The 24,856-nt window shown below is 39.2% G+C and overlaps 3 protein-coding genes across 3 annotated transcripts; 2 read left to right on the top strand and 1 right to left on the bottom strand.

Annotated features, from left to right (window-relative positions):
• Positions 1 to 263: 263 nt before the first annotated feature.
• On the top strand, positions 264 to 1,006 carry LOC140889638 (uncharacterized). Its single transcript, XM_073297356.1, has 2 exons — positions 264 to 489; positions 612 to 1,006. Exons 1-2 carry the CDS (start codon positions 264 to 266, stop codon positions 1,004 to 1,006), a joined length of 621 nt encoding a protein of 206 aa, XP_073153457.1.
• A 16,846-nt stretch (positions 1,007 to 17,852) lies between these two features.
• On the bottom strand, positions 17,853 to 20,139 carry LOC140889637 (uncharacterized). The gene is made up of 3 exons (XM_073297355.1): positions 19,414 to 20,139; positions 19,000 to 19,284; positions 17,853 to 17,918 (listed from the first exon to the last, which is right to left on the bottom strand). The coding sequence occupies exons 1-3, from the start codon at positions 20,137 to 20,139 to the stop codon at positions 17,853 to 17,855; spliced, it is 1,077 nt and encodes a 358-aa protein (XP_073153456.1).
• Positions 20,140 to 23,709: 3,570 nt separating this feature from the next.
• On the top strand, positions 23,710 to 24,182 carry LOC140893617 (uncharacterized). The gene has a single exon (XM_073302701.1). The coding sequence runs from the start codon at positions 23,816 to 23,818 to the stop codon at positions 24,017 to 24,019; it is 204 nt and encodes a 67-aa protein (XP_073158802.1). The 5' UTR covers positions 23,710 to 23,815; the 3' UTR covers positions 24,020 to 24,182.
• Positions 24,183 to 24,856: the final 674 nt, after the last annotated feature.

Genomic DNA, 24,856 nt, shown 5'->3' with positions numbered 1-24,856 from the left:
CAATATTGGTTGATGAGGCTCGTGATGTATATGTTAAAGAGTAAATGGCAGTAGCTTTACGATTTTTAGATGAAAGGGGATATGTTGTCAAACGCTTTCTAGGAATTGTACATGTAAGAGATATTACTGCTTTATCACTTAAGACTTCAATTGATTCTTTGTTGTGCCAACATGGGTTATCTATATCTAATTTGCGGGGGCAAGGATACGATGGAGCTAGCAATATGAGATGAGAATTTAATGGATTAAAAAGTTTAATTATGATGGAGAACAAGTCTGCTTATTACGTTCATTGTTTTGCTCATCAACTACAACTTACACCTGTAGCTGTTGCGGAAAATCACATGAGAATTTTTACTTTTTTTGATGTTGTTGTACAATTGAGCAATATTGTTGGAGCTTCATGCAAGCGAAGAGACATACTTCGTGAGAAACAATTTGAAAATGTTATTGAAGGAATTTGCAATGATGATATCTTGACTGGACGAGGTATGAATCAAGAGAAGACATTGAAAAAAGCTGGGAGTAGACGTTGGGGTTCACACTATAATACATTGTTGAGTTTGATATGCTTATATCCTTCAGTTATTGATGTACTTTTATTGTTGAAGAGGAGGGAAAAGATCACAAGAAAAGGGCACCAGCAAATAATATGTTGAAATTGATGGGAAAATATGAATTCATATTTCAAATGCACTTAATGAAAAATATCTTGGCAGTCACAAATGATTTATCACAAGCTTTGCAAAGAAAAGACCAAGACATCGTAAATGCAACGATTCTTATAATATCAAGCAAACAACAGCTGCAAACTATGAGAGATGATGGTTGGGATTCTTTATTGAAAGAATTTTCTTTATTTTGTGTTAAATACAAGGTAGTCACCCTGCACATGGAAGACTTGTTCGTCTTTCATGGGAGATCACGGCGAAATACTGAAGGAAGAACAAATCTTCACTATTTTCGTGTTGAAACATTCTACGAAGTGATAGATTTGCAACTTTAGGAGTTGAACAATCGCTTTAACGAGGTGAATACAGAGCTGTTGTTATTGTAAGGAAATAATAGTTGCACATAAACAGTTTGAGGTGTTGTCACAAGGTGTTGACAATACCTACTATAACACCTTGAGTAATTTGCAGCGGAATATAAGTTAAGCGTGTATAAAATAAATAAGCAACCAAATAAATAGACTCAATTGAATTAAGCAAGAGTATAAATACTCTTGCAACGCCTCAGGGCAAAACTTCACTAGAAAACTAATTAAAGAGTGTTACAAACCCTAATACTAGTGACTATTGTAAAAATCAATTTCTCAAGACAAGTGAGAAAATAAATAATAAAGTTTCTCCTAAAAAGCATTCTATATGTAATAGAATAAAAAAAAACAGAATAAGGAGAAAAACTCTTGAAGCCAAAACACATTAGTAGCACAGTTCTTCGATCAACAATCTCCGAATTGTTCTTCACGGCTTCAAGCACTATGTTCAACCGTCAAGCTTCAGCAATTCTATGAAGTATTCTTTTTACTTGTTAAAACTCACGGTCTCTCAATGATCGATCCCTTTCTTGTAGGCGTATGTCATTAATAAATTGGGCAAGAGTCCTTCTTTAGAATGTTTCCTTGTAGGCGCAGGACTCTAGATCTTGATCAAGGCAAATCTACACAATAAAGAATTAAATCAATAGATATTAGATAACATAATATTCTGATAACTTTAATTAAATCAAGTTATTCAAGGAATTAAATAACTTCATGTCCAAGAAAGGCAAAAGATAATTAATAAAATCTTTTTCAAAATAGGATGATTTTAAGGAATAAAATATTTCTTTCAATCTCCCCCTTTTTGCCTTTCTGGACAAAATACAACTAAACTCCCCCTTAATCAAAACTCCCCCTGAATAGATTCTCCTTCTAAGTATAAGCAGAGGTGTTGTCACAAGATGTTGACAACATCTAGCTATGACATCTCAAAATTAATACGAAATATCAGTGATACACAAAAAGGTTTTGATTTGATTAGGGACAGAGCAAAAAAAGAGCAATTAAAAACTTAACTTAAGAGAAACAAATAAACTAGGAAAGCCAAAAACTAAAAATTTGAAAACCAAACACTAAAAATTAGAATTGATTGCTCTCGGAAGCCTCATCACTGTCTTCTCCCTCTTTTTGTTCAGAAGGGCCAGCTCCCCTTAAAAGAGACTCATAGTGAGCCTTTAACCCTTTGTAATATGCAAGGTCAGCCTTAGCTTGTGCAATCTTCTGGTCAGCATGCACCAATTGAGCTTGAATAAACGTTGAATCAACCGCTTGAGCAGCAGAGGGGGGCACAAAAATAGTAGTGGCAGAAGGGATGTTGGCCACACCTGCCACAACACCTGCGGCAACATCTGACTCAGACCAAGGAAGATCAATTGTTCTGTTTCCTTTGAGTAGAGCAGGTGCAATTTTCATCAATTCCCCAGGCTCAGTAAGTACTTCATCATTATCCTTCTCAATTTCTTGAGACAGCAGCATAGAATAGATCAGAGATGGATAAGGAAGCTTCAAGGTTGGTTGAGCACAATCTGCAAATCCCATTATAGTGTCAAAAACAAGTCTTCCATAGTTGAAACTTGCACCTGTGCCGATGGCATAAAGGACAGGAGTCTGGTGCTTTGTCACAATTGTAGAATTTCCGGAGGGAGTCCATGTCTTCACAGCAGTCTTGTGGAGAACAGAATAGAAAGATGTGAGCTTGGCAGCCTGCAACTTCTTAGGATGGGAGGGAAAAATAGTGACTTGAGCACCTGTAATGATCGAGGTCATCTCATCCAGAGAAGGAAGTGCAGCATCATCAACAGTCAGAGTATGAAGGAAACCATTTATTATGGCAGGACTAAATGCAAAAATCTGTCCTCGCACATACACCTTTCCATACTTGACAAATCTTGGATCCTTTACGGCTTCAGTGAGATTGCAGTAGAATTCTCGAACAATTTCCCTGCAATATGGACCAGCAGTAGAGACAGTGGCCAGTAGATTTCTCACTTCAAAGAATCTGACCAAGTTTTGAGCTTCATAGCTCTCGACATCAATGTTTCGCTCCTCCAGGAATTCACGATCAGAGTACTGATCCCATCATTCAGCAATCTTCTTGGAATAAAAAGCAGAGGAATAGGAGGAATTTACCCGGTACTCTTCTCCTAAGGTGTTGTCCAGGGTGTCAGCAACACCTTCCTCAGCACCTTCTGTTTCTTCTTCTTCAGAGTCACTAGAATCTGACTCGTCTTCCAACTCATCCTCAGCATCTGAATCCTCACTAGAAGTAGAGCTGGAACTCTCAGAAGATTTAGGACGATTGTCAGCAGACTCCTGAAGCATCTCTTCATCAGGTTTATTAACCGATTCCTGAACAGGGACAGTAGGAGAGGATATAGGCTTTTTGGCGTGGGCCTTCTTCATCTTAGCCATGAACTGGGCTATGGAAATCTCCTCATCATCAGATGGTACAAGAGGAGCAGTAGAAGATGGTTCCTCAGAAACTTGAATAGGAGCTACGTGTTCAGCAGGAACAGATGGAGTCTCTGATTCAGTGGATTCACTGTCAGAGGATAAACTTCCTTTAGATTTTTCTTCAGGTTCAAATGGGACGGGGATGGTTTGAACTGAGGGTTCCATTGCACTTGCTTTTCCCCTCTTTCGATGCACCAGTTTGTAATCTTCATCATCACTTGCATCTCCTGAAGAAAACTCTGTATCTAGCATAGAAGGCCTTGATGATTGACCCTTCCCACGGAAACGCTTTGAGGCTGTGTAATCTGGATTATACCCAGCTTGTCTCTTTGATCGTCGGGTTAGGGGTTTCGAAGGAAACACTCTGTTCAGCACACTTAAGTCCGGCATATTTTCCACGTCTATGGCATTACCAGGCTCTCCTGGAGCGATGGAGTCCAGAGGCACTGGTTCCTCAGCAACCGGAACAATAGCTTGTTCAACCACGGGGTGTGGTGATGTAGGTGCTGTGACACCTTCCGCAGCATCTTTATTGTAACCCATTTCAGAACGAATATCTTGGGGATCAAAACCCTTTCCTGCCATGAAATTACGTGAGGATAGAGAAAAGAAGCAGGACACAATAACACAGAGAAGATGAGGGAATGCGAGATGAAAATAGAGAGAAAAAGTGTTTCCAGAATAAGATAAAATCCCACATAAATAAACCCTCAAACCTTTCCTATTCTAACTTGGATTCTGAGTAGGCCCCAACGGTAACAATGACCCTAACGGTAACAAGGTGAGAAACGATAACAAATCTCTTTTAAATTAGGCAATAAATCCCATTGATTTCCTCCGATAATCTTGGCCAAATATTTCACCAAATATTTCCAATTTTAACTCCTCATCAGATTTTAACTCCACTGAAACAAAGTCCAATCACTTTTAAATTCAAAAATTCAGAGGATAGGGCACAATTCAAAATTTTTGTTAGATTGGAATTTATAACCTTTCAGCCAAAGATATTCACAAAATAAAATATGAATGTCCTAATTATGTCTAAAACAGAATGTGACATAAAATTAAAATGCAATTAGATGCGCAAATATAAGTAGACAAATGAGGTGTTATTCACGATGTTGGCAACATCTCCCAGCAACACTTCAGGATTCAGAAAATTTTAATTTCCTATATTATTATTATTGCAGAAGTGGTAGCCTGCACACTAAAGGAACGATCTTCAAATGGACCCCTCTAGGTAGCTTTTTCCATTTGCTTCTTACTATCAATCAAATTAGATGATCGACTTATTTCGTTTAACCATTTTGTTATTTTGAGTTTCTGAATTTGCGAAATCACTTTTCACTTGGGACAGGATCATGGAATACACGAACATCCCTCCACTACTTTGTGATTTAGTCAAAACTCTTTATCAATTAATCCTCATTAAACTGTAAAACAATTTGCAAAGAATCCTGAGTGAAAACTGTTCAATGATTACAAAGTATCAAACACTTCACATAACAGAGTGAATGCATGAATGCAGAGATGCCTAAGATCCTAAAAATGCACATGCATGAAAAGGTGTTGTCACAGGGTGTTGGCAACACTCCTGACAACATCTCGATCCTGTCTATAATGCACACATACTGAGAGATTTTCTTAGGCTGGAAAATCTCTCAAAATCCAAAGCTTTTGTGAATATATCAGCTAATTGGTTATTAGTTCCAACAAACTCAATTAAGATCATGCTTTTCTCGACCAAATCTCGAATGAAGTGATGTCTAATGTCAATGTGTTTGGTTCGAGAGTGTTGTACTGGATTTTTGGATATATCAATGGCACTTCAATTATCACAGTACACAATAGGAGTATCACTCTTAACACCATAATCATTTAGCATTTGATTCATCCATAGGAGTTGAGAGCAACAGCTACCTACAACAACATATTCAGACTCGGCAGTAGACAAAGAGACACAATTTTGTTTCTTGCTGTACCATGACAATAAATTATTTCCCAAATAAAAACATCCTCCCGAAGTGCTCTTTCTCTCATCTAAATCCCCAGCCCAATCAGCATCACTAAATCCTACCAAATTTGAATTGGTTTCTTTAGTGTACCACAAACCCAAATTTATGGTTCCTGCCACATATTTCAGTATACGTTTAACGGCTTTTAGGTGAGTAATTTTTGGGTTAGACTGGTATCTAGCACATAGACAAACACTATACATGATATCAGGTCTAGTAGCACTTAAATATAAAAGACTACCAATCATGCTTCTGTAGAGGGTGTTGTCAACACCTTCGGCAACATCCTCTCTTGACAGCTTTTCATTAGACCCCACAGGTGTGCGCATGTGTTTAGTGTTATCATTCAGAAACTTTTTCACCAGATTTTTAGCATACTTGCTTTGACTCAAGAATATACCATCATGCAATTGTTTTACTTGTAATCCCAAAAAGTAAGTTAACTCACCAACCATGCTCATCTCGAATGTAGAGGACATGCATTTCACAAAATCATCAACAAGTTTATCATTTGAAGCACAAAAGATTATGTCATCCACATAAATTTGACAAATTAAGATATTACTGTAACACCCGGTATTTTAAATACGTGAATTCGCATGCATAATTAGAAAATTTATTTATTTAGAATTTTAGATTATGGGTTAAATAATTATGTGAAAATAATTGTGCATGTATTAAGTTATTTTAAGCATTTAACCCATAATTAGTGATTTTCATGATTTATAGAAATTTAATTGTTTTGATCGCGTAGACGGGATGTAGTGACCCATACCCGGATCACCTACTAAACAGAACTTATGCATGCAATTAACTTAATAAAACAGATATCAGAATAAAACTGCGAAATCCAATAACATTATACAATCCCAAGTAAAGGAATCTGTAATTATCCAATAATATACAACCAAATCGAATAGCTGTATAAACCCAAACAACATTAATAAAACCTAGACGAAGCTCCAGCTGGCCAACCACTGACTAGCCCCTCCTGGATCCACCCTCCTCGTCCAATCGCAAACCTGCCCCATGGAATAGGGTGTCCAGAAAATACAGAGTACGAGACGTGAGCATAAAACGCTCAGTACGAGGGTATGAGTATACATGCATGCAAAGTGAACTCCCTATAGACTCGAGGTCAAGGATCAGATAACAGAGACAGACCGGGCCCTGGTATGTAGCACGCTGTGCCGTCGCTTCAGGAGGTGGCTCCCATACCGAGATAACCGTGGAAATGCCGGACCCAAATCGATGGAAGTCCATCCACTAACAGGATAGGGTACAACCCTACTACAGACATCTCGAAGGAGATACAGCAAGATGCAAATGAATGCAGCATAATATCATGGCATATAAATCATGCAGTCACATAATACATGCATACTCAGTCAGGATATCTCGAACAGTACTTCCGTACCTCAATACAGTGCAAGCTCTACCAACTCTAGGTCCACGCCTATAGTCTGCTCTACACTGCCAAATGATACTACTATCATTAAAGTGCTCTAAAAGCCTTAACTAAGCTATTGCATACTCCTAAATATTTATAGGAAGCAAAAGCTATACCTTCGTCCGTCGTTAGCTCTTTGATGTCGATGCCTCCAGAACTTGGGCACAACTCCGCTACGACTACCGAACGCCTCGCCGACCTCCGGACCAAGCCTAAGAAGACTAGAACAGCTCCAAAAGGACTAGAAAGGAAAGGAGAACTCGGAATTGGCAAATGAAAGTGAAGTCTCGGCCTTCTATTTATAGACAACGATCGGAACTTCCGATCCCTGATCGGAACGTCCGAACCTCGATCGGAACGTCCGATCCTGTCATCGGAGCTTCCGAAGATCCTGATCTGCCACGTGTCAAAATATCACTTGATGACTCCGGATAGGGGTGATCGGAACCTCCGGTCCTGATCGGAGCTTCCGATCCAACCACACGTCATGTCTGACGTAATAACATCGGTGCCTCCGATCGCTCATCGGAGCTTCCGATCCTGTTCGGAGCTTCCGATCGTGCCTTCGGAGCTTTCGATCCGTTCGATACCTAATTCAATTAATTAGCATTAATCCTTTAATTACTCAATTAGGGCACGGGCTACTACATTCTCCCCCACTTAAGATATTTCGTCCTCGAAATCAGATCTTAAGTACCGAATGCAAATACAAAAATCAGAAACATTCTTTTATTCAAATCAAACGTTTACAGAGTTTGCAACTGAATACAACTTAAAGAATGAAATCAAAACAACTCAGGATGGTCTTTACGCATCCTGTCCTCAAGCTCCCAAGTAGCTTCCTCAGTGCCTCGGCGCTGCCACTGAACTAAAACCAAAGGAATGACTTTGTTCCGTAAAACCTTATCCTTATAATCAAGGATGCGAAGAGGTTTCTCAACATAAGTCAAATCCTTGTCTACCTGAACCCCAGATCGCTGCAGAATATGAGATTCATCCGCCACATACCGTCGCAACAGAGATACGTGGAACACGTCGTGAATACTGGATAGATGCGGTGGCAAAGCTAGTCGATAAGCCAAATCGCCAATGCTCTCCAAGACCTCAAACGGACCGATAAATCTGGGAGACGACTTGCCCTTAAGGCCAAATCTGAGAATCTTGCGGAAATGTGACACTCTCAGAAACACTTTCTCCCCGACCTCGAACTGCAAAGGCCTACGCTTGATATTAGCATAACTGGCCTGACGATCCTGTGCAGTCTTAATCCGTTTCTTGATCTGATCAACAATGTCTATCGCCTGCTGGATAAACTCCGGTCCTTCAGCCTGTCTCTCCCCCACTTCTTCCCAGAAGAGTGGAGTACGACAACGTCGCCCATACAACGCCTCAAAAGGTGCCATCCCAATACTAGTATGATAGCTGTTGTTGTAAGCGAACTCGATCAACGGCAAATGATCCTGCCAGGTTGAACCAAAATCCATGACGCACGCTCTAAGCATATCCTCTAACGTACGGATAGTGCGCTCTGACTGACCATCAGTCTCCGGATGATAGGCTGTACTCAAACTGAGAGTAGTACCCATCGCACGCTGAACACTCCCCCAGAATCTAGAAGTAAACCTGGGGTCCCGATCGCTGACAATGCTCACAGGCACTCCATGAAGTCGGACGATCTCCTGAATGTACATCCGTGCCATGCGATCCACAGAGTACTCTCGGCTATAGGCAATGAAATGCGCTGACTTGGTGAGTCGGTCCACCACCACCCAGATAGCATCACAGTTCCTCGGGGATACCGGCAAATGGGTCACAAAGTCCATAGTGATAAACTCCCATTTCCATTCAGGAATAGGCAGACTGTGAAGCAATCCTCCAGGTCGTCGGTGCTCTGCCTTGAACTGTTGACACACCAAACATCTCGAAACAAACTGATAAACACTGCGTTTCATTCCCTTCCACCAGAAACGAGTATGTAGATCCTTGTACATCTTGTTGCTCCCAGGATGAATATTCAACTTAGTGCGATGTGCTTGAGACAAAATCTCCTCTCGCAACTCTTCATCCTGTGGAATCACAAGCCTACCAGACAAACACAGAAAGCCATCTGACTGATAATGAAATCCAGACGAGCTACCCTCGTTAGCTAGACGAGCTAAACGCTGAGTCTTTGAATCAGACATCTGAGCATCTCAGATCCGCGAATACAAGGCTGGCTCAGATAATATCGCAAACATCTGGATACTCTGCATACCTTTCTTATGCTTGAAGGTAAAACCTGAAGTACAACAGTCACTGATCGCACTAGACATCGAACAAGTCTGAAGTGCGGATAGTCGCACCTTGCGACTCAAAGCATCAGCGGTGAGATTAGCAGCTCCCGGATGGTACTTAATCTCGCAATCATAGTCCTTAAGCAAGTCCATCCAACGTCTCTGTCTCATGTTCAATTCTGTCTGAGTGAACAAATACTAGAGACTCTTATGGTCGGTGAAGATCTCAAATTTCTCGCCATAAAGATAATGACGCCAGATCTTCAAAGCGAACACAATGGCTGCCAATTCCAAATCATGGACTGGGTAGTTGTCCTCGTGAAGCTTCAGCTGTCTAGAAGCGTATGCGATCACATGCCCATTCTGAGTCAGGACACAACCTAACCCCTGAAGAGAAGCATCCGTGTAAACTACATACCTTCCAGATCCTGACGGTAATGCTAACACCGGCGCAGAAGTCAACCGCCATCGAAGCTCACGGAAATTCTCCTCACACTCGGAGGACCACTCAAAATCCACACCCTTGCGGGTAAGCTGCGTCAACGGTCGAGCTAACTGAGAGAAGTTCAGAATGAAGCGACGATAATACCCTGCTAGACCCAGAAAACTACGGATCTCAGCAACTGTCGTCGGACGCGACCAATTAAGTACTGCTTCAATCTTGCTTGGATCAACAGAAATCCCCTCCCTGGATATGATATGGCCAAGAAAGACCACTCTATCCATCCAGAACTCACACTTGCTCAGCTTGGCGTACAATTGCTCATCTCGAAGAGTCTGTAGTACCAACCGCAAGTGAGAAACATGCTCTTCCGTATTACGCGAATACACCAAGATGTCGTCAATGAAGACCACGACAAACTTGTCCAAATACTCCCTGAAGACACGGTTCATCAGATCCATGAATATAGCCGGCGCATTAGTCAAACCAAATGGCATCACTAGGAACTCGTAATGCCCATAGCGAGTACGGAATGCAGTCTTGGCTACGTCCTGATCACGGACTCTCAACTGATGATACCCAGATCTCAAGTCAATCTTGGAGTAAATTGATGTGCCCTGCAGCTGGTCAAACAAGTCATCAACACGAGGCAACGGATACTTGTTCTTCACAGTCACTCGATTCAGCTGCCGATAGTCAATGCACAGCCGCATCGACCCATCCTTCTTCTTCACGAAGAGAACAGGAGCTCCCCAAGGAGATACACTAGGACGAATGTACCCCTTGTCTAAAAGATCCTGTAGCTGATTCTTCAACTCACGCATCTCTGACGGTGCCAGACGATACGGTGCTCTAGAAATAGGCGAAGTACCCGGCATCAACTCTATGCCAAACTCGACTTCCCTAGCAGGAGGAAAACCCGGAATCTCATCAGGAAACACATCTGGAAATTCATCCACAACAGGAATGCTCTCTATCCCAATACTCTCAGCGGACAAATCAACTGCATAGATAAGGTAGCCTTCCCCGCCAGACTCCAGAGCTCGACAGGCTCTCAAAGCTGATACCAAAGGCATCGGGGGTCGCGCTCCCTCACCATAGAAAAACCAACTCTCACTCCCTTCCGGATGAAAGCGTACTAATCTCTGATAGCAGTCCACTGAAGCTCGATAGGAAGTCAGCACATCTATTCCCAGAATGCAATCAAAGTCGTCCATCACCAGGACCATGAGATTTGCCAACAGAACGTTCCCTTCGAACTCTAAAGGGCAACCCATCACTAGACGCTTAGCCAAAGCAGATTGGCCCGTCGGAGTAGAAATAGACATCACTACGTCTAGTGCAATGCATGGTAATTTATGCCTCTTAACAAAACGTGCAGAAATGAAGGAATGAGATGCACCAGTGTCAATAAGTACAAGAGCAGGTATACCATAAAGCAGAAATGTACCTGCGATGACTTTCTCATTCTCCTCCACAGCCTGATCATGTCTCAGGGCAAACACCTGGCCAGAAGCTCGTGGCCTCATATGAGAACTCCCAGCAGACTGTCCCTGCGACCTCTGCTGCACGGTAGCCTGAGAACCCGATCCTGAACCAGAACCAGAACCGCCTCCCCCAGACTGTGGACAATCCCTCCGGATATGACCAGTCTCTCCACAACGGAAACAAGCTCCAGAAGCTCTACGGCACTTGTCGGATGGATGGTTCTTCCCACAGTGATCACACTTGTCCTTCTTACCGAAACGGACAACACCTCCAGAACCAGAGGAAGAAGAAGATCCAGACTTCTTGAAAGTTTGGGCACGGGGACCCAAAGAACTAGCAGGCCTCGACTGAGGGAAAGACCTGTTCCGCCGAATGCTGTCCTCTGCCTGATGACAACGGCTCACCAAACCCTCGTAGGACATGTCGTCGCCAACCGCCACACGGTCATGGATCTCAGGGTTAAGGCCCTGAAGGAACAGATTATACTTCATCTCTGAGCTATCAGCAATCTCGGGGCAATAGGATAACAGATCAAAGAACCTCTGCTGATACTCATCGATAGACATGGCTCCCTGTCGCAGACTCAATAGCTCGCCTGCCTTCGACTGACGGAGTGCCGGAGGAAAATACCGCTTTTGGAAAGCTGTGCGGAACTCGGCCCAGGTGGCCACTCCTCTCGCCGCAACAAAAGGTGCAGAAGTAAACCTCCACCACCTGCGCGCACGCCCATCCAGAAGATAGCCAAGGGTCTCCACCTTCTGCTCATCGGTGCATTGGAAAGTCTGAAAAGTCGTCTCCATGCGGTCTAACCAGTTCTCCGCATCCTCCGGAGACTCACCTCCAACTAAGGGCTTAGGACCCATAGCTAAGAATCGACGCACAGTGAAACGCTCGTCGTCATGGTGACGATGACGCCGTTCTCGACGAGGCTCCCGGTCGGCATCACCCCAACGCCCACCAACACTGCCATGAGAACTCTGGTCGTCACGATTTGACATCTACAAAAATACCTCAAGATGAGACTAAATCCCAAGAAATCTTTTGCATGCTCTGATACCATAAATGTAGTGGCCCATACCCGGATCACCTACTAAACAGAACTTATGCATGCAATTAACTTAATAAAACAGATATCAGAATAAAACTGCGGAATCCAATAACATTATACAATCCCAAGTAAAGGAATCTGTAATTATCCAATAATATACAACCAAATCGAATAGCTGTATAAACCCAAACAACATTAATAAAACCTAGACGAAGCTCCAGCTGGCCAACCACTGACTAGCCCCTCCTGGATCCACCCTCCTCGTCCAATCGCAAACCTGCCCCATGGAATAGGGTGTCCAGAAAATACAGAGTACGAGACGTGAGCATAAAATGCTCAGTACGAGGGTATGAGTATACATGCATGCAAAGTGAACTCCCTATAGACTCGAGGTCAAGGATCAGATAACAGAGACAGACCGGGCCCTGGTATGTAGCACGCTGTGCCGTCGCTTCAGGAGGTGGCTCCCATACCGAGATAATCGTGGATACGCCGGACCCAAATCGATGGAAGTCCATCCACTAACAGGATAGGGTACAACCCTACTAACAGACATCTCGAAGGAGATACAGCAAGATGCAAATGAATGCAGCATAATATCATGGCATATAAATCATGCAGTCACATAATACATGCATACTCAGTCAGGATATCTCGAACAGTACTTCCGTACCTCAATACAGTGCAAGCTCTACCAACTCTAGGTCCACGCCTATAGTCTGCTCTACACTGCCAAATGATACTACTATCATTAAAGTGCTCTAAAAGCCTTAACTAAGCTATTGCATACTTCTAAATATTTATAGAAAGCAAAAGCTATACCTTCGTCCGTCGTTAGCCCTTTGATGTCGATGCCTCCAGAACTTGGGCACAACTCCGCTACGACTACCGAACGCCTCGCCGACCTCCGGACCAAGCCTAAGAAGACTAGAACAGCTCCAAAAGGACTAGAAAGGAAAGGAGAACTCGGAATTGGCAAATGAAAGTGAAGTCTCGGCCTTCTATTTATAGACAACGATCGGAACTTCCGATCCCTGATCGGAACGTCCGAACCTCGATCGGAACGTCCGATCCTGTCATCGGAGCTTCCGAAGATCCTGATCTGCCACGTGTCAAAATATCACTTGATGACTCCGGATAGGGGTGATCGGAGCCTCCGGTCCTGATCGGAGCTTCCGATCCAACCACACGTCATGCCTGACGTAATAACATCGGTGCCTCCGATCGCTCATCGGAGCTTCCGATCCTGTTCGGAGCTTCCGATCGTGCCTTCGGAGCTTTCGATCCGTCCGATACCTAATTCAATTAATTAGCATTAATCCTTTAATTACTCAATTAGGGCACGGGCTACTACACGGGACCGTGGACGGACGAGATACCAAAATATTTAGCCAGATATATTTTTATGAGTTTATGAGCCTTAAAATAACATTTTAAGATATTTTGTCAAGAAAATTTTAGTATTAGTTATATATTTATTTAAGGGTTTATTTTTAGCCAAAATAAGTCATTTTAATGACTTTTATTAATATTTAAAAATCCCTTAAATTATAATTTCGAGATTTTAATTTTTTGCATCAGATTTCATTTATTATTTAGAGTTTTTAAGTTATATATTTCATATTCAAAAATTCCTTATTAATATTTTAATTATTCCAAAACTCTATTTTAATTAAAAACACCCTAATTCTACCCCAAACCCTCACGCCTCTAAGCTCTCAGCCGACACCTCCCTTGTTCTTCATCTTCTTCATCAGCCTCCCTCACGATTTGACAGAAAACCACAAGCCCTTAGCCGATCAAGCTCTAGATTTGAAGGTTTTTGGTCCGTTCGTCGTCCCGGAGCCCGTAAAACGCATCTATCTTCGTCGATTTAATTATCAAGGCATGTCTTCTTTCACTTTTCTTCACGATATCAGTATTATAGGTGTGTGTTGCGTGTGCATAGAATATTTTTTTAAGAATTTTCAGGAAAGAGGATCGGTTTTTGTGGTTGAAGCTTGTTTACATGTTTATTCATTCATCTCACGATTTTTCTGGACATGGTTGGTTCTAGCTGCTGGTTACGGTTGGTCAGGGGTCTAAGATGGGTCTAGGCTTGAGTGGCTCGAGCCAAACAAGCCCAGACTTGGAGTCAAGAGGCGATCGGCCAAGAGGGGACGCAGGTTAGGGCTTCGTGGAAGGGGGCTCGGGTTCGGCTCTGTGGGTTGCATGGGGCTGGGTCAAGGACTAGGTTCGAACCGCCTAGACGTGGGCTACGTCTGGGCGGCGGGGCTCTGGCCAGGGGCGGCCGGAGCAGGGCGGCAGCAGCCCTAGATGGGCTGCTGCTCGCGGCCGAGAGCTGCATGGAAGAAGGGAATCGAGTTTAGGGTTTCTAGGTGGGTTCGGGTCGGGTTGGTGGTCCGGGTCAAGTCAGGAAAGTCATGGGTTATGTTAATTGGGTCCGGGTTCGGGTTAAGTTAGTTGGGCTCGGGTATTTTATTTTTAAGTTAATTATTAAGTTAAAGTGTTTTAATTGGGCTAATTAGATTAATTAAATTAATGGGCTACATTTAAGTTTATTAATGGGCTTGAATAATTATTTTAAGTTAGTCCACTAATTTTTATGGGCTTTTGAGCCCATGAAAATTATTGGGTCAGTCTTTGGGCTTTTGGGCCCATTGGGCCAGATTAATTATTTAATGGGCTTAAGGAAATTAATTGGGCTTACATATAATTATTTGGGCTAAAAGTTTAAGTTATTGGGCTTAAGTATGTTAATGGACCAGTCTCAGTATTATTGGGCCAGATTTAAGTAATGGGCTTGAGAGTTTAGGGCCAGCAGTTCAGTACAACCCATGAGAAAATGCATGTGTCCTGAATATATATTTAATTATTTTTATGCATGGAAGTTATTTTTATATCTATATGTTAGTATGAAATTAAATTAAATATATATGAAGGACACACATTTTTATTTAAGTACATGCATTCATGAAATAATTTTTATGCATGATTTAATGTTTAAGGTTGAGCAAAAGAAAATATTTTATGTTGGAAGTTGAAGTAGTGTGACAATTTAAGGGGGATTCGTCCCCATATGTGAACTATTGAAGAGTAGTTTACTGCCAATTTAAGAGGTGATTCGTCACCGCCACGTACGTTGGTTTCCACGCTGATCAGTATTTAATGTATGATTTAAGGTTACACTATGGATACAACCATGCGATGTTAGAAAATAATTTGCTCAACAATGTTTATGTATTATGTATGATTATGATATTAAGTTTAATTTAAGTTATGTTATGTCATGATATTTTTAAGCATGCTCATTCATGTATATGTTATATATTAGTATTAAAGTGATTTAAATTATTTTTAGACCCTTGTTATGTTAGCATGTTGGGCCTCTAGGCTCACTACACTGGTATGGTGCAGGTGAGTACGTAGAGGATGACGTAGTACCCACCGGCGGCGAGGACATATGAGCGGACATGCAGTGACCCCGTGACCGTGATAGTTGTCTGAGTCATTACGCATGATTTTGAATATTTCAGCATGTTATACTTTTATTTATTTTCAGTGGTTGAAAGTATTACTCATTTTATTTAACAATTTTCAGTGCATGCAAACTTTATTTATTTTTGCTTATGACAGTATTTTATTAAATGTTTGACTCAGATGTTTAATTTATTTAAGGTTGCATTTTTATTTAATTTATTTATTTTTAAATCTATTTATTCTGTGCATATATGTATGGGCATGTATGTACATATTTTTACTTAGTAAGTAAAAAAAAAAAAAAATCCGCATATTTATTTATTTATTTATTATTTAGAGAGTTAGGGTTGTTTCAATTACCTTGAGACTTTTGCACAAATAAAGTCTTATCCACTTCACCTATTTTGAACCCAATATTCAGCAAGTACTCGGTGAGTCTCCCATACCATGCACGTGGTGCTTGCTTCAATCCATACAATGTCTTTTTCAACTTATACACATACTCAAGATGATTTGGATCCTCAAACCCTTTAGGTTGTTTCACATAGACTTCTTCATTCAGGATCTCATTCAAAAAGGCACTTTTTACATCCATTTGAAAAAGTTTCATACCCATGTTACATGAAATAGCAAGCAAAAGTCGGACAGACTCAATGCGGGCTACAGGAGCAAAGGTTTCATCAAAATCCACCCCTTCAACCTGTGTATACCCTTAAGCTACCAACCTAGCTTTATTTCTTATGATATTTCCCGACTCATCAGTTTTATTCTTGAAAATCCATTTAGTTCCTATGACATTACCATAAGCAGGACACGGTACCAAGTACCAAACATCATTCCTCACAAATTGTTCTAACTCTTCATGCATAGCATTGACCCAAAAATCATCTTTTAAAGCTTCTTCAACCCTTTTTGGTTCAATGTTTGACACAAAACAAGAGAATCTTACCTGAGAATATGTAGAACTCATGCACAGTAGACCTGCCATCTTTTGATAATCAACTTTTTCTTTCCTTCGAGTTTGCAGGTCTCCATATACATCTCCAATTACATGTGAGGTTGGGTGATTCTTCTGAATTCTGCTTGGAATATTCTTTCCAGCTTCGTTTACCTCACTGCTTTCATCAGTATTCTCATCAGTAGGCTTTTCAACTTTTGAATCTGGATTTTCTGTAGGAGGTGTTGTCGGAGGTGTTGGCAACACTCCTTTGACAACATCTATATTTTCAGAATTGTCCAGCAGATCATTAACATCATCCTCAGCTGTTTTCTTCTTTAGATCTGCAAAGTCATCAAAAACAACATTAATTGATTCAACAATAGTTCTTGTTCTCAAGTTATACATTCTATAGGCTCGGCTATTCGATGAATATCCTAAGAACATACACTTATCACTCTTTGCATCAAATTTAGCAAGATGATCTCTATCATTCAAAACGTGACAAACACATCCAAAAACGTGAAAATATTTAAGGTTTGGCCTCTTTCCCATAAGAAGTTCATAGGATGTCCCAGTAGTACCATTCCTCAAATAGACTCTATTTGAAATATGACATGCAGTATTCAAAGCTTCAGCCCAAAACCGTTTTGAAATATTTTTAGAACTAAGCATCACTCTTGCCATTTCTTGCAAAGTCCTATTTTTTCTCTCGGCTATCCCATTTTGTTGTGGAGTTTTAGGGGCAGAATATTCATGAGAAATACCTTTCTTATCACACAAGCTAGCAAACGAAGAGTTTTCGAACTCCTTAACATGATCAGAACGTATTCTGATTACCTTCAGATTGTATAGGTTCGAAATTTTGGTGAGCAATTTCTTGAATGCATCAAATGTGTCTGATTTTTCTCTCAGAAAGTTAACCCATGTGTATCTTGAAAAATCATCCACACAAACAAAAGAGTATTTCTTACCACCGAAGCTTTCAACATCCATTGGAACTATCAAGTCCATATGCAAAAGCTCTAGGCAGCGTGTTGTCACAGATGTTGGCAACACCTCGTGTGACACCCTAGTCTGCTTTCCTTTCTGGCATGCTTCACACACAAATGGAATACCAGATTTTAAGTTAGGCATACCTCTTACAGCTTCTAACTTACTCAAGTTCTTTAATGTTTTGAAATTTGCATGACCCAATTTTTGATGCTATAGATCAAACTCATTCACTTTTGTGTGCCTACAGGCCATTTCTTCTCCGAGTTGATAACAGTTTTCGGACGACCTTGTACCTGACATGACACACAGATTTGATTCATCAAAAACTTTACATAACTTTTTATCAAATTGCACATGCAAATTATCATCACAAAATTGGCTTATGCTTATTAGATTCGCGGTTAATCCTTCAACATGAAACACATTGCGAAGCTTGGGCAGTCCAGCAACATTCAGAGTTTCCTTTCCAACAATGTTTCCCTTTGAACCTCCTCCATAGGTTACTTTTCCACTTTTCTGTTCAACATAATCAGTGAGAAACTTCTTGGATCTTGTCATGTGACGAGATCTACCGCTATCAAAGTACCATGCACCTGAAACATTAGTCCTCAAGGCAGTATAAATCATATGACATTGAATATTAGCTTTTGGTACCCAAATCTTTCTTACATAAGATCTGTTTCTAGGGATGTTGTGAGAAGGTGTTGACAACACCTTAGGCAACACCTTCGATGCAGATCTATACCTGTAATCTTCCTGTAGCTTAAAACAATATGATTTGATATGACCAGGTCTATGACAATAGTGACAGATGTACTTACGTTTCCTTCTAACCATTGAAGGAGCAACATATTGTGGATTTGGTTTTGGAGGTACAATTGGTGAGGCCTTTTTACTTGATTTTTTTGAACTGTTACTTTCCTTGACAAACACAGGGCCTTTTGAACTTTCACCAATCTCAAAAATGCTATTTTCAAATCCCAAACCAGCAGTACCATCTCTTCCCATCATGAGTAGAGAATCAAGCTTGGAGGTGCTTGAATTAAACTTAGCCAATGTAGCCTTTGCCTTTCCGAGTTCTTCCTTCACTTGGCTTAATTCAATGTCTTTCTTACTCAGTATGATTTCCAGTCTTGACACATCAGCCTTTAGATCAGAATTTTCCTTTGAAAGGATAGTATTCACTTTGTTCCTTTCAATCCAATCAGTATGTAATTCTTCAAACATCATCCGAGCTTCTTCTATAGACATTGTCTCTTCACCTGTATCATTATCACACATATTATCAGTAATGGAGGAATTCAAACAGACTGACCTTTGGGAGGTGTTACGGCCAGGTGTGGCAACACCTGCGGCAACACCTAAAGGATTGACTTGAAAATTCTTCTTGCTTTCCAATAAGGCAGATAGGGCAGTATGATTCTCTTCATCTTCATGTTCTTCTTCTTCAGACTCTTCATCACTCAAAGACGTGTTCATCCTTTTCCTAAGTCTGTTGGCATACTCATTTGCATAGTGTCCAAAACCTTGACAAGCATGACATTGAACCTTGTCCAGCTTCTTTGAGACAAACTTCTTCTTTTCATCAACCATCATCCGAGGCTTAGAAATATCAGTAGGTTTCTTTGGTGATTGTTCTGGTCCAGTGATCCTCAAGGGCTTGTTGGAGAACACTGGAGTCTTGAATTTTTTATCCGTCTTTCTTGACTCTTTCATCCTCTTCAGATAATCATTGAACTTCTTAGTCATGAGAGAGATCGAATCTTCTCCTAAATCAGATTGATGAACCTCTTGATGAAGTTGAACATATTCCTCATATGAAGGCTTTGAAGCTTGAAAAGCTATTGATTTTCCTTTATCCTTCTCTTGGTCTGAATTATTCATCTCAAAGACTTGAAGAATGCTAATCAATTCAGTCATTTTCATCTTTGAAGTGTCCTTTACTTCTTCAAGTGCCCATATCTTCCCATTGAATCTTTTAGGCAAGGATCGAAGAACCTTGTTCACCATAACTTCACTCGCAATAGGTCCTCCGAGAGCGTGAGCCTCAGTAGCTATATCCCTAAGTTTTTTATCATACTCAGCAATAGTCTCATTCTCATCCATCCCGATTCTCTCAAATTTAGCGTTTAACAATCTCAGTCTTGTTCTTCTCACACTATCAGTTCCTTTGCAATGTTCTTGAAGAGCATCCCATGCATCCTTAACAATAGTGCAGTCAGATATGATTCCATACATCCTCATATCCACAGTTGCAAGGATTGCATTGAGTGCCTTAGCATTGTAGCTTGAGCTTAGTGTTTCCTCGGTAGTCCAGTTTTCTTCTCTCTTGATGATATAGTCTCCGTCGTCATCTTGCGTTGTTGGAGGAGTCCAACCAGTCAGAATACTTTGCCAAGCACGAACATCCATAGCTTTAATAGTATATCTCATTCTATGCTTCCAAAGTGCGTAATTAGCTCCATCAAGAATTGGAGGTTTGAGAAATGAATTCGAAACAGATGATGAGTCCATCTTATTTCCTGTAATAAAATAAGCAACCAAGATCAATTCTTAGTGTATCAAGAAGATGACTCTGATACCACTTGTAAGGAAATAATAGTTGCACATAAACAGTTTGAGGTGTTGTCACAAGGTGTTGACAACACCTACTATAACACCTTGAGTAATTTGCAGCGGAATATAAGTTAAGTGTGTATAAAATAAATAAGCAACCAAATAAATAGACTCAATTGAATTAAGCAAGAGTATAAATACTCTTGCAGCGCCTCAAGGCAAAACTTCACTAGAAAACTAATTAAAGAGTGTTACAAACCCTAATACTAGTGACTATTGTAAAAATCAATTTCTCAAGACAAGTGAAAAAATAAGTAATAAAGTTTCTCCTAAAAAGCATTCTATATGTAATAGAATAAAAAAAAAACAGAATAAGGAGAAAAACTCTTGAAGCCAAAACACATGAGTAGCACACTTCTTCGATCAACAATCTCCGAATTGTTCTTCACGGCTTCAAGCACTATGTTCAACCGTCAAGCTTCAGCAATTCTATGAAGTATTCTTTTTACTTGTTAAAACTCACGGTCTCTCAATGATCGATCCCTTCCTTGTAGGCGTATGTCATTAATAAATAGGGCAAGAGTCCTTCTTTAGAATGTTTCCTTGTAAGCGCAGGACTCTAGATCTTGATCAAGGCAAATCTACACAATAAAGAATTAAATCAATAGATATTAGATAACATAATATTCTGATAACTTTAATTAAATCAAGTTATTCAAGGAATTAAATAACTTCATGTCCAAGAAAGGCAAAAGATAATTAATAAAATCTTTTTCAAAATAGGATGATTTTAAGGAATAAAATATTTCTTTCAGTTATGTATGGCTTGTCTTGATCCATCAAATTCATTCTCTTCTTATGATAAGGGAAAATTGCTTCAATTTGCTCATTTTTATCCATCTGATTTCTCTCCAATTAAGTTAATGCATCTTGAATACCAACTTGAGAGCTTTATCTTTGGCATGCGAAGTAACAAACGGTTCTCTGAGGCTACGGGGATTAGCGATCTTGCTAAAAGAATGGTTGAATCGAAGAAACATCAATTATATATATCCTTTGGTATATTTACTTTTGAAGTTAGCATTATTATTACCTGTTGCAATTGCAACTGTAGAGAAAGTGTTTTCAGCAATGAAAATCGTCAAAACATCAATTCGTAATCGGTTGGGAGATGATATGTTAAATGATTGTTTAGTACCATATATTGAGCGAGATGTGTTTGATACAATTGATAATGAAGCTATTATTCAACATTTTCAAAGTATGAAATCTAGGAGAGTGTTATTGTAAAAATATTAATATATTATTTTTATTATATTTTTGTGTTGTATTAATTTTTAAAATTTATTGAATTCGCCCCCTGTTAAAAATTTTTGGGTACGCCACTGACTCATACAGGTAGGATCTAATTTACCGTGTTTAGTTATGGTACTTTAATTTTTCAAATTTTTATAAAAGGGATAAACAATAGAACTGAAGAAAAAAAGGGCATCCCGATTATGGATAATGAGAACGACATATCTCATATCTACAGCTACGTTACGGGGACGAATTAAAAATCGAATACGTACCCTACAGACATACAATATATATATATACGTGTGTGTGTCTATATACATATTGTGCTTATATTGATTTTTTTTAACAAAAAAAAGTTGCTCCCAATTGTAAATTTAAAGCAGCGGAGAATACATAGAACCCTTCAGGACTCCAAGGGACAATGACAATCATAGACTTTCAATGAATTATTATTATTATTATTTTATTTTTATTTTTTTTGTTGTTGTTGTTATTGTTATTTTCGATAACTTGAAAATCCTAAATAGCTATTTTTTGGTGTGTACTAAGTATATCTCTGCACTAACACAATAGCTTGCAAACTATAAACTAGTTAGGTAAGTTACACTAGACAGTTTTGTGTGATAGTCTCGCTCAAGAAGATGTAAGATAGGAGCAATTAATCAAATTTATACTCATTTATCAAACACTTATTTGCTCTACCAACTCGAACACCCCTCAATATTATAAACTATCATTGATAATGCATGATCGAAATAAAGATATATATATACTTGAATTCCAGACTTGCATGAGTCTAGAGTTTCAACATCGAAAGATCTGTGAAAGCCTGAAAGGTGTAGTGTCATTGTGAAACGACCAACAAAGCGGAGACGGAGCTAGAGGGGCCGCCGCGCCCTCAAAATTTTCCATATATATATATATATATATTAATCAAATTAAATAAAGAACAATAAAATTTAAAATAAAAGTACTTTTCACGCAATTTAGCTCTATTTAATTTTAAAATTTATAAATCTTTTCAATTTTATTTTAAAACATGAGCTCTTATTATATTTATGAAATAGATGCATGCTTTTCATTAACGGCGTAAAAAAAAACTTTATACAAAAAAACACATGATATTGACTACATTTGCAAATTAAACATCGATGATTTCACATAAAAACTAGTTATTATATATAAATTAAAAAAATTTAGAGTTTTTGAAATTGATTTTCTGCATAATCATCAAATTTGGGTGTATCAAACTACTCAATTGCAATGCTTATATATTTAGAAACTGGAAAATAATAAAGTGTGAATGTTTAGCTCTCAAAATTGTAATCAATATGAGTTTATAAAATAAAATAGAAGATTGATGCTTTAATAATTCGTTAATGTACACTTGTACATATTTTGTTGAAAAGAGCCGAAGTACACGAGTGAGCGCGCATGTATAGCATTACATATCAAAACAATTAGGATCACATATTGCTCAAGTGTTTAGTATTTCAAGAATTGTAATTTTAGTAGTATGAGTTTAGGTGCCGCAAACCTCGTTGTAACAAGAATCAGTCAAGTTGTATAAGTCCTAATCTTGGAGTGTTGTTGTAAGTTGATTGTAATAGTTAAAGTTTTCTAGAGTGAATCCTTTCGAGGTAGAAGAAGGGGTGACGTAAGAGTTTTTGAAATCTCCGAACATCTATAAACAAACCCTTGTGTCTCTTACTTTCAGTCTAACACTCACTCACTCACCACTCCAATTAATCCATTGATTTACAATAATTTCAATCTGATAATTGACCTCATTTCACACTTATTAAGTTGGTCAATTAACATCGATACGCGAAAAGAAAAATAACTCAGTTGATCAACCTCAACTGAACTCCATATTCAAAGATTTAGGGGTCAACTGCACCCAATTTTAGGAATACATATATTTCGCCAATTATATTATATTATATATAAAAAATATATGGATAAGTATTCAATATTTTTCGATGATGGATCGAGTGATATACATCGGGTGAGATCAATGTGAAAAGGCGACTAATTGGGAAGCTCACAAGACATGAGTCACCCTTGATGAAACCAGTACCTTTGGCGCACGTTGGCCTCAAACCCTAGACCGACATTGCATCCAACTTTCCCAACCTTCCCCATATAACCTTATCCACACACTGTAAGATAGCCACTGTCGGTTTTTACGTCAAAAAAAATAATAATAATAATTAATTATTGCATTCTTAATTCATATATATACAAGTTAAATAAATGAAGAAATCGATCGAGTCTTTAAATTTCCCAGCTGAGAACCAGAGAAAAGAGTCGTCTCTTTTCCGGCGGCGCGAGCATGTGTTTTCTGGGCTGCGACGAGGAGGAGACGGAGGTGGGGCGGCAGCAGGCGGCGGGGTCTTGCCCCTTCTGCGGCGGAAAGGTGCATGCGGTGGACGTTGGAAGCCGATTCAGATTCTGCTTTCTCCCCATTTGCTTCAGATTCAAACGCAACTATTCTTGTACTCTCTGTTCCAAGCGCTTGGTTTTGTATGATTATTGATATATGAAACAATATCAAATATATATCACAAGAAATGGGTATATAGAGCGCGGGATCGATGGAATTTGTAACTGTGGATTGTGATCTTTTTTTTTTTTTTTTAAATTACTTTTCTTGTTTCCAATTTGAATTTTTTATGTATATTTCTTAAATTTGTGATTAATCATGCATACACATACATGTTTTCGAAATATTATACAGTACTCGAATTGAGTCGTCAATATTGAAAGAATGATTGTCTTGAAATTTTCACGTTAGATGACCGAAAAATGCAAATTTTTGGTTTTTTTTTTTTTTCGACTATCGAGATTGAAATTTATATCATATATATATATATATATCGTTGGATTCGCATTTTCGAGACGATTCTATCGTGAAAATTTCAAGACAATCGGAGTTGTTTTGGATACGGGTGCACGTGAAATTCCACGCACTTAGATCAAAAATTTTATATATATATATATATTGATTTGAATTCAAATCAAAACCAAATCTTTCGAGAACAAATCCGACCTAAATATGTACCCTGTTCAATACTTTAATAAGCTGGTTAAATATTATATTTCTATGGTTTTTTAAATAGAAACCTCAATGGACCTTTGTTTGTTTGTTGGCTGTTTTTCTTCTGATATTTCGAGGGTTCATTTATATATTTTCTTGAAGGACAACGTCCACACAAGCACTGTATCGATCTATTTTTATTTTTATTTTTATTTTTCAGCTATGTTTTGTTGAGCTACATAGGTGGATAGATTTCAAACATATCCAAAAATCCAATAATTTAGTCAATATAGCTAGTGTTGGAGAGGGAATTAATTATATTAAAATTTAATGTGA

The sequence above is a fragment of the Henckelia pumila genome, chromosome 3 (genome assembly GCF_033568475.1).
Source record: "Henckelia pumila isolate YLH828 chromosome 3, ASM3356847v2, whole genome shotgun sequence".
NCBI lineage: Eukaryota > Viridiplantae > Streptophyta > Magnoliopsida > Lamiales > Gesneriaceae > Henckelia > Henckelia pumila.
Note: the sequence above shows the minus strand (reverse complement) of the source record. Positions and strands in the feature narration are given on the sequence as shown.

Coding starts and splice junctions, on each gene's coding strand:
- LOC140889638 (XM_073297356.1), top strand. CDS start 264: ATGGAGAACAAGTCTGCTTATTACGTTCATTGTTTTGCTCATCAACTA. Junction 490..611: donor TGATATCTTGACTGGACGAG/GTATGAATCAAG, acceptor TTATTGTTGAAG/AGGAGGGAAAAGATCACAAG.
- LOC140889637 (XM_073297355.1), bottom strand. CDS start 20,139: ATGGACTCATCATCTGTTTCGAATTCATTTCTCAAACCTCCAATTCTT. Junction 19,285..19,413: donor ATGTTCAACTTCATCAAGAG/GTTCATCAATCT, acceptor TTCTCCAACAAG/CCCTTGAGGATCACTGGACC. Junction 17,919..18,999: donor AAAGCAAGAAGAATTTTCAA/GTCAATCCTTTA, acceptor GTGTCATGTCAG/GTACAAGGTCGTCCGAAAAC.
- LOC140893617 (XM_073302701.1), top strand. CDS start 23,816: ATGTGTTTTCTGGGCTGCGACGAGGAGGAGACGGAGGTGGGGCGGCAG.